Source organism: Poecilia reticulata, chromosome 2 (genome assembly GCF_904066995.2).
Source record: "Poecilia reticulata chromosome 2, P_reticulata-male-v2, whole genome shotgun sequence".
In the NCBI taxonomy this organism is placed as follows: Eukaryota; Metazoa; Chordata; class Actinopteri; order Cyprinodontiformes; family Poeciliidae; genus Poecilia; species Poecilia reticulata.
Window position 1 is genome coordinate 45,862,358 of NC_088831.1, and position 16,110 is coordinate 45,878,467.

Sequence of the window (16,110 nt, forward strand, 5' to 3'; positions counted from 1 at the left end):
GTCACGGTGTTGGTGTTGGTCACGGTGTTGGTCACGGTGTTGGTGTTGGTCACGGTGTTGGTGTTGGTCACGGTGTTGGTGTTGGTCACGGTGTTGGTGTTGGTCACAGTGTTGGTGTTGGTCACGGTGTTGGTGTTGGTCACAGTGTTGGTCACAGTGTTGGTGTTGGTCACAGTGTTGGTGTTGGTCACGGTGTTGGTGTTGGTCACAGTGTTGGTCACAGTGTTGGTGTTGGTCACAGTGTTGGTGTTGGTCACGGTGTTGGTGTTGGTCACAGTGTTGGTCACAGTGTTGGTCACAGTGTTGGTCACGGTGTTGGTGTTGGTCACGGTGTTGGTCACGGTGTTGGTTACGGTGTTGGTCACGGTGTTGGTCACAGTGTTGGTCACAGTGTTGGTCACGGTGTTGGTGTTGGTCACGGTGTTGGTCACAGTGTTGGTCACAGTGTTGGTCACGGTGTTGGTGTTGGTCACGGTGTTGGTCACAGTGTTGGTCACGGTGTTGGTGTTGGTCACGGTGTTGGTCACGGTGTTGGTCACGGTGTTGGTCACGGTGTTGGTGTTGGTGTTGGTCACGGTGTTGGTGTTGGTCACGGTGTTGGTGTTGGTCACGGTGTTGGTCACAGTGTTGGTGTTGGTCACGGTGTTGGTCACGGTGTTGGTCACAGTGTTGGTCACGGTGTTGGTCACGGTGTTGGTGTTGGTCACAGTGTTGGTCACGGTGTTGGTCACAGTGTTGGTCACAGTGTTGGTGTTGGTCACAGTGTTGGTCACGGTGTTGGTGTTGGTCACAGTGTTGGTCACGGTGTTGGTCACGGTGTTGGTCACAGTGTTGGTCACGGTGTTGGTCACAGTGTTGGTCACAGTGTTGGTGTTGGTCACAGTGTTGGTCACGGTGTTGGTGTTGGTCATGGTGTTGGTCACAGTGTTGGTCACGGTGACCTCCTCTTCCTCTTCCTCCTCTTCATGCGGTGGTTCTGGAGTTCGGGTCTCTCTGCTCTGGTGTTGAAGGTTTTCTTGGTTTGCTGTGTTTGGTGTTTGCCAGCTCTATAGCGCCCCCTCTGGCCGGTAACCTCAGCTACTGCACTTTCTTTTCTTTGATTTTTCTTGTTTCATTCTTAAAGAAACTGGTTTTAAAGACATTTTAAAGAATTTAATAACTGGTTTTTTATCATTTTGAAACTCAGATGTTTTAATCCCTGCATGACTGAACGACTGAACCTGTGTGCCTTAAACTAGAGGTGAAATTCCCAGGGTGGCGTCGTTGAGCAATTTACTAAAACTTCCACAAATCTGAGTCTCCATCTAGTGTCGCCACAACCTTCAGCTGAGTAGGAACCCTTCCTGTGTTGGTCGCCAACCAGCTGGAGAAACGGCGGCAGCCATGTTTCCTTCAGTGAAACGTGCTGAAGCTTTTAGATTCCAGATTATCTCCAGATTATCTGCTGGTTTCCAGGCTGAAGATGTTCGACGTCCTTCACAGATTAACGACCCACACACTGCTGATGTTTGGGTTTTTAAAGCTTTGAAGATGAGCGCTAGCATCAAGCTAACAGCTAATCAAAGCAGGAGAAATATCTATAACCAGTTTGGCAAACATTTCATTATTTTTTCTGCCTGGTTCTTTTTGATGTTTGCTCATCTATAAATCCTAAACATTAAGTCTTGTCAGTTTCTGGGATCAGTGCTAAAGGCCTGAATGTGATAGCAAAACATGTTAGCATGATGCTAACGGCAGAGAAACCTCCGCCATCGCTCCAGCAAACCAAACCAAGACTCTGATCCTAACAACATCATGATGAACATGATTTTACGGTCATTATTTAAACACTGGGCATTTATCCAGATAAATGCTCCAGTAATGGAGATGTGACTGAGTTAGCTTGGATGTTAGCTCCACCACTAGCATGATGACAGAAGCATCACCATAGCAGAACTCGCATTAGTGTAAAGACAGAAAGTTAAATGAAAATGTTCATTATTTTTCCAGCCCTCGTTTTCTTCCGGTGTTTAGAAATCGGCTTTAATACCAGAAACCGGGAAGCTAACAGCTAATCAGACGTTGATGGCAGCAGGGCAGGATGTTTACATTCTCTAATTTAGGCATCAGAGACTTTATTACTTTATTAAGCTGCTGATCTTTTCTCACCTGAACGACGATTTAGCCGCTAAGCTAACAGAGCCTGTTTGTTCTTAATGGGAGAAAAAGGGAATTTTATCTGTAGCTAATTTCTCTCATCAGGAGGGAAAAGTAAATATTTTGATCTTTACAGATAAAAATGTTTAAAGTCTGAACAAATATTTCAGTGAAGTTGTGATGAATTTAAATCCAGATAATTTCAGAATCCAGTTCCTGTATTTTAGAAAGTATTCCTGTCCACTGCCACCCTGTGCTTGGTCATTACGAAGGAGTGACATCAAAGTCTGTGGAGACCTTCAGCCACCTCTCAAATTCATAAAGATCTAAATAGATCGAAGCCATCAAGAATTACACATGACTCTGGAATAACCTGGATTAAAACAGGGCTGGGTTTGAACTAGACCAGTTTCAGATGCCTTTTGTTGTGAATTATTAATTAATTGACCATTTTCTGACTTTGTGTGATTTCCTCTGTGGTCATCATATTCATGCAGCTTCAAACTAATAAACTGTATCAGAATCTGAGGACTTTGCTGCTAGCGAGGCTACGCTAACCGCTGCAGAAACCAGGCTTTCTCAGCAGCAGTGCTGCTCCTCTCAGGCCTTCACAGAGAAAAACATCTGGGAAAACCTGGAAGACCTGGAAAACCTGAAACCAAACAGTGGCGTTAGACTGAGCTCAGTCCAGCCCAGTTCAGTCCGCTTTAATCCGACTCCGGTCCGTTTGTCCATGAAGTCCAGTCCGGTTGGTGAGGTGTGAACGCTAATCGACCTCTGACCTCTGGTCCTCAGAACCAACCGACCTAAATTGTGGAAATGCCAGAATATTGTTGAACTTTTCAACATTCTTGTTTCCATCGGCTGTAAAACGTCCCGAATCCAAACCGACTTTTCTCTCCACCTCGTTTCATCGGACTCTGAGAAGGTCTGGTTGTCAGGGAGACGCTGCTGAATGTTCAGCTATAAATCATCACCAGTACAATAAAACATCCAGAATAAACCCTGCTTTGCCTCAGAGAATACAACTAACTTTCATCTTCACTTAGAAAAGGAGCGTAACTGATGCTAGCATCCCTTACTGGTGATGCTAGCAAAGCTAACGTTAGCTAGCTAACGTACCTCTGTGGCAAAAATCTTGATCAAATCCAGATTTCTGGCCAGTTCATGAAAAGGAGGATTAAATGTATAAATGAATATTAAAACATTATTATGCTGGTTTAGTGTAATTATTTTCACATGAATGTATGAATGTGAAAATAATTACCCACGTTAGCATAAATAATTTTAAATGTCCGGTTTTTTCACTTGTTGCTTTTTAAGGTTCGTCCAGAAAGATGGCCGATTCCCTTCCTGGCAGAATCTGCTGGGTGTGAATACTTTTGGTCTTTATTGAACATCTTTCAGAACCAGAACCTGAATTATGGATGTGAAACCGAGCCGCTCTTCATCGCCGTCAGCGGCGCTGCCCATCCTCTTCCTCCTGATGAAGAGTTTCAGAGAGCGTAGCTTTCAGCGGATCCATCTAGAAACGACACATCCATCGCTACGGCAACCGTCCTGCTGCCGCCTCTCATCGGCTGATTAATGGACCTGATCCCCGCTCTGGTGACCCGTCAGAACCAGCAGGACGGGGTCCATCACCTGTCCTTTGGTCCAGTCAGAACCAGGAGTTCTGTCCGGTTCGTCGCTGTGCAATAACGAGGCGACTGATTAATAACCAGAAACACCTGAGATGAAGAATTTCCAGACAGAACCTTATTGGACAGAACCGGTCGGCTTTATTGGAACGTTGCATTAATACAAACTGATCAGAACTTTACGTCTGAATGTACTGAAAGCTGCTGCAGGTTCTGCTTGGTACTGATACTGGCATCAATTCATGGACTGAAACATAAAAACTTTAAGAAGCAAAAACAGACTAAGCGGGTCAACGGAACCGGTTAGAACCGAGCAGAAAGACAAAAACTCAACAATCTGTGGTACCTGTAGGGGAACGCAGCCTGAAGTCCAGATTATTATAAATATTGTTCCCAAAGGTCCAAAGAACCAGGAATACTCTCGGCTTACAAACGCTTCTCCCATATTTCAGAAGAAAATACAAAAAAAACAAGAAAAATTCTGGATAAATTTCCCGGCTGATCCGTTTGGTCTCATCTGGAAATCCTGGAACCGGGCCTGACAGCGCCGCTCAGACCCTCGCTGTCAGAACGCAGCGGGTCCAGCAGGTTAGGACATGACCCCAAACACGGGGTTATGGCGGCAGATGCTCGGCCCGATCTCCTCGTAGTCCTTCTTGGTGTGGCAGACCTGGTAGAACTCGGGCTGAAGAGCAGAAGAAGAAGTCAGCTGACCAGGAAATGTTACAGCTAACGCTAATGTTAGCACTCACAGTAGCAGCTAACGCTAATGTTAACACTCACAGTAGCAGCTAACGCTAATGTTAGCACCCATGGTAGCAGCTAACGCTAATGTTAGCACCCATGGTAGCAGCTAACGCTAATGTTAGCACTCACAGTAGCAGCTAACGCTAATGTTAGCACTCACAGTAGCAGCTAACGCTAATGTTAACACTCACAGTAGCAGCTAATGCTAATGTTAGCACCCACGGTAGCAGCTAATGCTAATGTTAGCACCCACGGTAGCAGCTAATGCTAACTTTTAGTTTAGGACTGGATTTTATCTGCAGGTCAGGGCAGGGCATGACCCACTCGAGCTCATTTGTTCGCTTTGACCTTCGGCTGCAGCAGTAGGACGGTTCCTCCTGCCGCTGCTAGCTGGAGGCTAATGGTGCGTTCACACCAAACGCGTTTTGAGCGTCAGGCGCGTCTGGTTTACATTCAAAGTCCAACGCGCCGCAACGTAGACTTTGAAAGTAAATCAGACGCGCCTGACGCTCAAAACGCAGAGAGGGACGGTGGTTCTGCTCCATGTCCAATATGACTTCATAAAACCCAGTTAGCTTAGATATTTTCTTTATCACCTCTCTGTCCCGCTCATGTCTTTCTTTCCTGCGTCCCGCTGTCATACTTTCTGTTGTCCGCCATGTGAGAAATCCCTCCCTGATGCTCATGGCTTATTACCGGCGGTTAGCCGGACGTCTTCTCCCGCTCTGAGACAAACTGCGCATGTCTCAGAGTCACAGGGGGGACGGCTGACGGCGGAAACACGTCATTAGTGAGTCACGTTATGGCTTGGATTCGAATCGGTATGTTTTACATCCACTGAAAACAAAGATGTTGATAAATCAACTGGGGCTGCACAGTGGCGCAGTTGGTAGCACTGCAAAAAGGTCCTGGGTTCGATTCCCGGTCTTTCTGCATGGAGTCTCCATGTTCTCCCTCTGCATGGTCGGTTCTCTCCGGGTTCTCCGGTTTCCTCCCACAGTCCAGAACCATGACTGTCAGGTTAATTGGTCTGTGTGTTCATGTCTCTGTTGCCCTGCAACCTGTCCAGGTGACCTGTGACCCCGCCAAGGTCACAGGTCACAAGGTGGAAGAAAACGATGGATGTGTAACGGACAACCATTCCCTCCTTGATGCGGTCAGATCTATAAAATGTGTAACTTTGTCTCGGACTCAGGAAGGGACATGGACATCTACTGGACATCTGCCCTGGACGGCTGCGACCCCTCAGTGAAGGAAAAGTCAACTTAAAGATTAAAGCACTACTGTTGAGTGATGATGCTACTGGATGTTGTTCTAATCCGTTGTGTCCTTAAAGACAGAGGGGATTGTTGTGAGCTAACGGGAGCTAACTGTTGTTAGCTATGCTAATGGCCGCCATCATGCTATTCAGTCACCAGCTAACGCTAATGTTAGCGTCTGCAGATGCTCACCGTCGATGCCAGCATGGATCCTCCGAACCACACGGCGTATCTCTGCATGTGATGAGTGACGACCTGAACGTCGATTGGTTTGGGCTGCAGAGAGAACAGAACCAGGCAACAGAACCAGGCTGATTAATGGGAACAGAACCGGGAAGTTCTACAGTGGGAACTTTGTGGCGCCGTTCCCCACCTTCAGCTTTCCTCCGCTCAGCTCCTCGCTCAGCTTCAGCCGGGCGTCCACCGTCCTCTTCAGGTCTCTCTGCAGCCGCCGCCCAAAGTCCCTGAACATGGTGGAGCCTCCGGACAGAACCACATTCTGAGGACGGAGGAACATCTGGGTTATGGACCCGCAGAACCGGACCAGGGCGGCCAGGCCGGGACGCGCGGTTACCTTGTAGAGCGGACGGCGAACGTCGATGGGACAGTTCTGGATGACCTCGTCCACGACCTCTGAGATGGGCTGGGTGAAGTCCGGGTTGGCGAACTGGGACAGAGACAGCGGGTCAGAAGGTTCTGACAGTCGGTTCGGGTCATCCTAATGCAGCCAGACTGACCTCTGGGTGGAAGAAGATCTCCGGGCCCAGGAAGCGCTCGTAGCCCACGTCGATGGTGAACTCCTTCTTGCTGACGGCGTTGACCCCGGTGTACTGCTTGATCCATTTGGACCCGTCCGAGTCGTACTTACTGAACTCTTTGACCAGGTCCGGACACACGTAGCTGAACCGCTCCTGAGAGGGAACGTCAGAGGGAACGTCAGAGGGAACCGGATGAAGCTGCTTCATCTGCTGGTGGTAAAACCAGGCACAGACCAACAGCACCACCTGGTGGCCACATGAGGAGCAGCAGGCGCTGCTCTAGCTTGATGCCATCAACCTTCAGTGATGTTCAGGTTAACGTCCATCTCCGTCCAGCTGAGGACTCACCTTGACCGCCTTGGCCGTCTCCAGGGACTGCTCCGGGGGGACGCCCACCTCCCTGTCCCTCAGCAGCTGCTGGGTGAAGTAGGTGATGTCTCTGCCTGCGATGGGGATGTGCTTGATGCAGCTGCCGATGACGTAGCCTTCAGCCTGGGACGGACAGAAACGAGGGGACGGAAAGGACAGATGAGGACAAATGATCAGGGAATCGGCTCTTAAACATCAGGTTCATTTTTGAAGTGATTTAGTTTGTAAAGTTTCCATCTGGACTGTTTTCATGTTTCCAATAAATTCAGCTTTAATATTTTAATTTTAATAAAAATGTGTTGACAGCAGAGGCAGCAGATGTAAAACACCTGGAGAAACTGATGAACACCTCAGCGGTTCTGCTGGTCCAACGTTTAGAAAACTGCCGAATCATCAGCAAAGCAGAGCTGGGCAATGAGCCACAGCGACCACCAGGTGGCGGCAGCACGCCGCCACACACAGGAGAACCAGGAGCAGCTTCCGGGTCTGCAGCTGGTTTGGACCTCCGGGCCACCGTACAGAGACACCTGCAGTGTCCAACAGGGCGTCCCCAGGGGGACAGGGCGTCTCCATGGGGGACAGGAGGGACGTCGGGGACAGGGCGTCCCCATGGGGGACAGGGCGTCTCCATGGGGGACAGGAGGGACGTCGGGGACAGGGCGTCCCCAGGGGGACAGGAGGGACGTCGGGGACAGGGCGTCTCCATGGGGGACAGGAGGAACGTCGGGGGACAGGGCGTCCCCATGGGGGACAGGAGGAACGTCGGGGGACAGGGTGTCCCCATGGGGGACAGGAGGGACGGGGGACTCACCACAGGAATGACATGAGTGACGCCGTCTCCGCTGTCGATGACGGTTCCGGTCAGGGTCCGCTCTCCGACCTGCCTGGAAGTCCAGGAGGCTGCCAGCGCCAAAACCGCCTGCAAGACACCGAGAGGGGATCAGAACCGTGAAACAAAACCATCAGAACCAGGAGCAGCCGGACCAGAACCAGAACCTCTGACCTGCACGGCGATGTAGAGACCCGGGACGTTGAAGGACTCGAACATGATCTCGGCCGTGTATTCCCGGTTCTCTGGCGTGTTCAGAGGAGGTTCCGTCTGCAAACAGGAGACCGGGTCAGACCCGCCGGGCTGGCCGTGAACCGGGCCGGGTCGGGTGGACCGTCCAGAACTCACCAGCAGGAAGTAGTGGTCCTCCGGCTCGGCCCGCAGGTACTTGAAGATGACCTGCTCCATGAAGCGCTCCATCAGGTCCCAGTCCTCCACGATCCCGTGGCGGATCGGCCACTGGGGCAGGAGAGGTCAGAGGTCAGCAATAGGACAGGACGGTCCAGACCCCAGCAGAACCTCCTGGCCCAGAGACCAGCTGGTCCGACCAGGAGGTCCAACAGAACCGATCTAGCTCACAGCATCAGCAGAATTCCGGATGGAGGATCAGACCCTGACCAAATTGATGACCCTCGCTCTGTTTGGACCGCCAGAACCCGTCCTGTCTACCACAACCACCACTCACATGGGCCGCAGACAGCTGAACCGGTCCAGTCGAGCAGCAGCTGAACCGGTCCAGTCGAGCAGCAGCTGAACCGGTCCAGTCGAGCAGCAGCTGGACCGGTCCAGTTGGGTAAAGTGTAAAGTAGTTTGGCAAACCGGACGGTCCCCTGCTGAGTCACAATGGCGCCCTGACTCTGACCCTCTGAGGTTCTGCTCAAACCTGACCTCTGACCTCTGATCTCCTACCTTGGTGGAGTACGTAGGTTTGTCCACAGCTTCATCACCGATGAAGAAGTCCAGGTCATCCACTCCCTTCATCATCCTCCGCTGGGCCTGATCGCCCACCTTCGCCGACTCCTTGATGGCGATGCCTGAAGATACAGGAAGTGTTAGGAGGAGGACTTCCTGTCTGCAGATGGAGGACTTCCTGTCTGCAGATGGAGGACTTCCTGTCTGCAGATGGAGGACTTCCTGTCTGCAGATGGAGGACTTCCTGTCTGCAGATGGAGGACTTCCTGTCTGCAGATGGAGGACTTCCTGCCTACAGATGGAGGACTTCCTGTCCGCAGATGGAGGACTTCCTGTCTGCAGATGGAGGACTTCCTGCCTGCAGATGGAGGACTTCCTGTCCGCAGATGGAGGACTTCCTGTCTACTCACATGAGGGAACGATGAACTGCGGCTCGGTGTTTCCTGCGTAGCCCAGCTTGGTGTAGCTGAGAGAAGAAAACAGTCCAGTTACTGTAGGAACCCGACCCAGAGGTTCTGATCGGCCCGGTTATTTTAATCTGCTGATGGTTCTGGTTGGGCTCCAACAGGAGGCTTCAGGTTCTGGACAGCAGGAAGTTTTTATCAGAACCTGGCAGCAGTTCTGGAGAACCTTCAGTCCAAGTACAGCGTTTACGTCAAGCTGAGTTCTGGACTTTGACTAGGCCATTCTGTTGAAGATCTGCTGTGTTTAGCACAAGCTCCACATCACCACACCTCCACCACCGTGCTGTTGGGTCCAAATGTCCACTGGTCATTTGGATGACCAGTGGACATCCAAATGACCAGTGGTCGGACGGGTTCTGTTGGGTTCTGACCCAACAGAACCCGTCCAGGTCCAAACAGCAGCTCCAACAATACAGGATGTGATCCAATAACCTGATCAAAGCACTTCCTGTTTACAGACAAACATGTGGAACCCGAGGAAGGGCTCCTGAACCGGGCCAGAACAGAACCCAACGCGATGCTGGTGCCCTTCATCACCACCAGAGCGCCGCCTCCAACCGTCAGAACATTCCCCGGTTCTGCTGCGACCCGTCTGACCCGGCTCATTCCAAAGAACAGTTCCAGCATGTCGGCCGCAACCTGCCGCGACACGCCGCAAATATGCAGCGCTGCAGCCGGGGAGCCCAATCCGCGCTGCGGTTCTGATCCGGGTCGGCACCAAGCAGAGGTCCTCTCTGCTGCGGCGTCACCAGACTGTTATTAATGTGTAATTATTTCCCTCTGTCTGCAGTAAGATGGCTCCTGCTTGAAGGTTTCATAAAGACACGAAGTGAGGAAGAAGAGAGACGATGAATCTGAGGCTTCAACTCATGAAACCTACAAAGATATTATGTATGTTCATCATTATTTAATCATCTTTGTTTCTCTATGGTTGTTTATTGTGTTTATTTATATAAATATGTATTGGTATTACTAAATAATATATTTTAAAAATGATGACTGACTGTGTGCTTTGTACACAAAACATTAATATCTAAATATTCTATTCTGATTCTATTCCGTTTTCGCCATGAAGAACAAATGTCAGTTCAAAAATACTTAAAAAATTACTTTCTTGTAAATGTAGCTATGATAGCCGTTTTAATAATGTTTACAGCAAATAAATGTTGAAAATCTGTTCAGTATTTAGCGAGTTATGATCGATTAAATGCGCCGTTACGTCACTGCGCCTGTCAAACACAACGCTGAGTGGAGCGGTCGACCTCTCCAAGATGGCCGCCCTGAATCTCGTCAGCTACAATAGGCATGAGCGGCCATGAGGCGCCTATTTATTTATGTCTATGTTGTGGACAGCAGCAGCCGATGACGTCATCAGAACCTCCTCAGCAGAAACCGGGTCTCACGGGAGGACGGGCTCCGGTCAGTCCGTCTCCTAGGAGACGCTCCTCCACGGTTCCGTCTCTTTGGCCTCTGGACCTTTTCTCCGTCTGTTGCACAAACCGAAACATTTCAGAACCGGCTGAACATCAGGTTCGGCCAAACGCTCAGGAGGCCGTTGGCCCATGAGGTTCTGCTGGACTGGACCGCAAGTCATCCACAATGCAAAGCCCAGAAAAATAACTGAAAATCATCCAGAAACCCAACTGATCAGAACCAACTTAAAACCCAACAGATCTACCATCCAGGACCACCTTAACCTTACACCCTAAGGTGTATAAATAAATTCGCCTGACAAAAACACAAAAGTAAATCACTTATAGCCTCACACCTATAGATTAATAAGAAACTTTTGGTACCTCTGTAAAGGTAAGATGTCATAGAATGTTTCTGGTGTCAGCACCATTGTAGCTTTGACCCTGCTGAAATTAGGGACAAAATACAAAATATTGCATTTTTTGAACCTCGCCAAATTTTCTTGAAATAAACATTGAAAACACTACCAAATAGTATTTGTAACACAAAAAAGTAGTACAGACTTTTAAATCTAAATGTTGTGTAAAAGTATACCAAATTTGGACTCAATCAGATGAATCATATTTATTTTAGAATGGTATTAGTGAGAAATTTCTTAGGCGGAGAGGCCATTTTGGCACATTTATCCAAAATGTCACCAAACTGTGCCAAATGTGTTTTTTACATCAATACTGGGGGTTTGTTAAAATTAAATAGCTTATTACCATCTAATGACACTTTCTACATATAGTATAACCATTGGTCATGACATTTACCCCATTTATATGCAAATGTACCATTATGCACAGTGTAATATGTATAATAATGATGATGTGAAAGCTCTTTCTTTGACTCCAAATAGAAAACTTTTATTGAAACAAGATAAAACAGTCAAAAATACTTTTTGAATAATTTAAAAGAGCAAATAAACAATTTTGAAAATCCACCACCACCATCACCACCAAAAATGGACATCTTACCTCAAAGAAGGTGAAGAATCATGAGAGGTGGGGGAGGTTCAGCTCCACCTGAGCTTGATGGTTCGGCTTCCACTCGACTATAAATAAAAATAAAGTATTTGAAGAATTAGAGGTTTATTACAAAGTAATGAACCAAAGTAAACATGAAATCCTTACTAGTAAAATAAACATATTTTAGTAAAACATAAGTAAACAAATAACCACATGGTTTTACTTCCTGCCGTTATTACAAGCATATAATCACTGAAATAAATAAATAAATAGAACCAAAACATCAAATATTTTGTGTGAAATTGCGGGGGAAACTTACACAACACCGAGATCAAGTCTGTCAGCTGTGTCCTGCTCTTCCTCTTCCTCCTCTCCGAATCCCACCAGCTATCAGAAGATTTAGCTCCACTCGTAGCAAATCGGAAAACCGTTGTTGTTCAAAAGCCTTCAAAAGCCTCTAAATCGTCCAGTTTCTGCTGCTATGATCGATTTATCATAAAAAATCAAAACTGAACTCACGGAACCGAGATAACTCCACGTGCTCAGACTCCCGTGTACCACACGTGCTTATGCACGGAGAGCCACGGAGAGCGCAGCGAGAACGCATAAATTACGCACACATTTAGATCGGGTTCCGAAAAATACGTCATGATTTTGCATAGCCGACATCTTGTGCCATACTCTGAGAGTCTTTCCACTGTCTCGTGAAGCCATAAAATGGCCGTGATGATCAGCTGATCGGGGGTTTTCCGGGCAGTTGCGTCATCGCCCGAGGACCTTTAAATCTCATCAGCTGTTTTTAAATAGCTCTAAAATCTTAACATTTTGGGCAAAACCTTTATGCGGAATAGTTTTTGAAAGATTAAAGCCTCTTTTAGCGGATAATAATAAAAAAAAAATTTAAAGGCACACGGAGCCTTTGTTTACAGAGCGAGTCGAGGTCACGTGGCAGCTGGAACCCTCGGAGGGTCCGTCGGGCTTAACAGGTTAAGGAGAACAAGGACGGCCCACAGTACTGCATCAGCTCCAACCGAACCAGAACCTTTTTTCTGGCTGCAGACTGGTTTGCAGCCAGAGGGAAGTATCTCCACAAGATTCGGATCCAAATGTCCAGAACCAGAACCATCCCGTCTGCAGAGCAGCAGGATGAACCCACTGTCAGAACCAGAATACCGGGTCCTGTCCCGTCCCGGTGTAATGACCGGGTTCTGGTGCCGAGTTACAACCATATATGGACTAAAAAGGCCGAATGAGGAAGTGCGGGCTGTGTAGGAAGTTGCACCGCGCATGCGTAGCTGAACAGATTTATAATGTTTGGTTTAAGTGAGAAATTAGAGCAGCAACCGCGCGAACCTGGAGGAAACCGACCCGTAACAACTAAACCAGTTCTGGTTGGTTCCGTTTGTTCACCAGGTTAGAACCAGCGTACAGAACCAGAGCTGTCAGTTAAAGTTCGGTAAACAGAACCCCCGGACGGAGCCCCGGACGGAGCCCCGCTCCGCCGCTCCGTTCCCCGGCTCCAAATGCTCACCCCGTCCCGCAGTCCACCACACAGGCCGGTAGCCGTCCAGTCATCTCTGCTGAAGCGCTGCTTTCTGCTGGAGGACAGGCGGAACCCTGTGAGCCGCACACAACGTTTCCTCTTCCGCGCTCGGCTCTGGCAGCCAGGGAGAGGCAAGATGGCGGAGGCGGGGCGGCTGTCACTCAGCGGGGTCCGCTCCTCTGCAGCCAGCCGGCAGCTCGAGCGGCCCGAGGGCAGGCGGCGTCACCCAAGCGATTCAGGTTCGCTGTTTGGTTCAAATCCCGGAGGTTCCTAAAAACGAAGTTCTTAAGCTTTTAAACAAACCCAGATAGTTTCTGGGTTTCCTTAAATGTTGAAGAATTATGGTTTGGATGTAAAGTCATGCTTGAGTTAACTGAATAAGTCTGGTGTAGAAAGGCCCTTAAGCAGTTAGTTCCTCACATTTTACCTTTGCTTCATCTCTTCCCTGTCAGCTCAGTTTGTCTGATTATTGTGAAGAAAGACACTCTAGTGTCACTACATTTCATTCATTAACAGAACAAACTTACCATAGAAGATGCTAATTTGCAAATATGTTGGAAGGGTTTTTTGTTAACTTATCTGAAATCAGGTTAAATAAATAAAGTGAAACAAAGGAAGGTGTATTGTGCCTTTTTTCCAGGATTTATTTTGATAAAACTGGATAAACTGAACATTTCTGATGCAGGAATGGAGCCGCGCACAAACGTTTCACCAGGACAAAAAGTTTGGGAACCACCGACTTGGAACATTAAGGAACTCCACCCACCTGGCGCACCTCCTGCTGCGCCAGCATGCCGATGGTGCAGATCTAGTGGGAAAAAAACAACAACAAAAAACACATTACTGAATAAGAAACATGCGGATCCATCTATCCATCTATCTATCTATCTATCTATCTATCTATCTATCTATCTATCTATCTATCTATCTATCTATCTATCTATCTATCTATCTATCTATCTATCTATCAGCCGAAATCATCAGAATAACATAAATAAGCACTTTAAGTGTGTATGGAATTAATCTATATATTAACCGAGTTTCACTTTTTGAATTGAATTATTGGTTCTCCCTGTGGAGGTGACGGTTCTCTCTGGGTGCTCCAGCTTCCTCCCAGTGCAGGAACGTGACCGCCTAGTGGTCTCTAGACTGACCTGACCGAAACTCTGCACCGTCAACAGGTAATGGAGGTCAAACACTTTACAAATAAATGGACAACGTGACGAGGAGGAAGTGAAGCGGCACTGGGAGCAGAGGACGGAGGACATGGACACGGAGGACATGGACACAGAGGACATGGAGGACACGGCGCACCGCCTGGGGAACCGATGGAGAAGAAAACATCATCATCCAGTTCTTCGCCTCTGGGAAGATGAAGAGTTGAAAATCTGTCAAGATGCTGGAGTTAAATTAGCCGAAGATCTGGCTGCCAGGCGGCCATGTGACCTCACATCAGCCAATAGGAAAGCAGGAGACGGTCACATCAGCCAATAGGAAAGCAGGAGACGGTCACATCAGCCAATAGGAAAGCAGGAGACGGTCACATCAGCCAATAGGAAAGCAGGAGACGGTCACATCAGCCAATAGGAAAGCAGGAGACGGTCACATCAGCCAATAGGAAAGCAGGAGACGGTCACATCAGCCAATAGGAAAGCAGGAGACGGTCTCATCAGCCAATAGGAAAGCAGGAGACGGTCTCATCAGCCAATAGGAAAGCAGGAGACGGTCACATCAGCCAATAGGAAAGCAGGAGACGGTCTCATCAGCCAATAGGAAAGCAGGAGACGGTCTCATCAGCCAATAGGAAAGCAGGAGACGGTCTCATCAGCCAATAGGAAAGCAGGAGACGGTCACATCAGCCAATAGGAAAGCAGGAGACGGTCTCATCAGCCAATAGGAAAGCAGGAGACGGTCTCATCAGCCAATAGGAAAGCAGGAGACGGTCACATCAGCCAATAGGAAAGCAGGAGACGGTCTCATCAGCCAATAGGAAGCTCTTCCTCATGGTTAGTTTACAACGTAAGAAATCTTTTTCTCTCTTCGTGATTTTTAATTTGCTCAGATTTGTTTCTTGTTGCTGCGAAGTTTCCAGCTGCTGTTTTCTCTGAAAGCCAATTTATCTTTCATTTCTCCAACTCCAGGGTCTTAAAGACGAAACGAAAAGCCAGTTTTCTTTTCGTGTTTTTCTGCAGGAAACAGTTTGTGCTTCAGTCTGAGGGAAAAGATTGCAGCTTTTGTCCATCTGATGTAGAAACTTGGCAACATTTATTCTTTTCTTGCATCTACATTTTGGAAGGATCTTCATAATTGGTTGCTAACCAACATTTTAAATATTCCAACTTTAACTTACAACAATATTTTTCTTTTGGACACAAAATTGGAATTTATAGTTAAATATTACCTACACAAATGTGAATTTCTAAAAATTATCCTGAGCTTCTATGTTACCTAAAACAATAAACTTCTGTTCAACAGACTAAGATGCTGCTGTGCTGTTTGTTTGTCCTGTTTGGTTTATTTATCCATTTAATGATTAAATGATCATCCCAGCTGTTTATTACTCTTTATGCTTATTTAGTTTTCTAATAATCGCCTGTTGTTCATTTGGCTTTCATCTCCTTCTGTTGGTTCTGCACTGAAGATGCTGTAAAGGAGAGTGTGTGCTCGGCTGTTTCTACTGTAAAGTGTTGTTAATGTTACGGCCACAATATTTATTATTACAAAATAAGAGGATGTGTATTTGCAAAAACAACAGATAAACAAAATAAATGAAAAACAATGGAAAAAGAAAAGCAAACTCAAAGAACAGCAGGGTGCAGCGACAACTGAAAATAAATTTAACAAAATTACCAAACGCCTATTAAATCCTTGAAATAAAAAACATGCAATTCAATCCAGTTAAAAATAAACAACATCTACCTGCAGCGTCGACCAACCGCAGGCCAGGTAGAGCAATCATCAGATGAAACCATGAAATGTGGCCCAAACACCACAGACACTGGCTTAGTATAATCAAATTAAAAGAGTTTT

The 16,110-nt window shown here is 47.6% G+C and overlaps 1 protein-coding gene and 1 long non-coding RNA gene across 3 annotated transcripts; one reads left to right on the forward strand and one right to left on the reverse strand.

Moving 5' to 3' along the window:
- Positions 1-3,894: 3,894 nt before the first annotated feature.
- Positions 3,895-13,244, reverse strand: LOC103460840 (actin-related protein 3). Of its 2 annotated transcripts, none has more exons than XM_081604822.1 (12): positions 13,069-13,244; positions 9,061-9,116; positions 8,648-8,772; positions 8,087-8,197; positions 7,913-8,008; positions 7,721-7,828; positions 6,889-7,032; positions 6,520-6,786; positions 6,357-6,449; positions 6,156-6,281; positions 5,975-6,058; positions 3,895-4,461 (listed from the first exon to the last, which is right to left on the reverse strand). In XM_081604822.1, exons 1-12 carry the CDS (start codon positions 13,110-13,112, stop codon positions 4,366-4,368), a joined length of 1,350 nt encoding a protein of 449 aa, XP_081460948.1. In that variant the 5' UTR covers positions 13,113-13,244; the 3' UTR covers positions 3,895-4,365. The 2 variants fall into 2 exon arrangements, with proteins under 2 accessions (XP_081460948.1, XP_081460949.1); XM_081604823.1 differs by having other exon boundaries at positions 6,520-6,693; positions 13,069-13,243.
- Positions 13,220-15,556, forward strand: LOC145550906 (uncharacterized). Its single transcript, XR_014086734.1, has 2 exons — positions 13,220-13,319; positions 13,766-15,556. It is a non-coding gene; the product is annotated as an uncharacterized LOC145550906 (long non-coding RNA).
- The last annotated feature ends 554 nt before the right edge of the window (positions 15,557-16,110 follow it).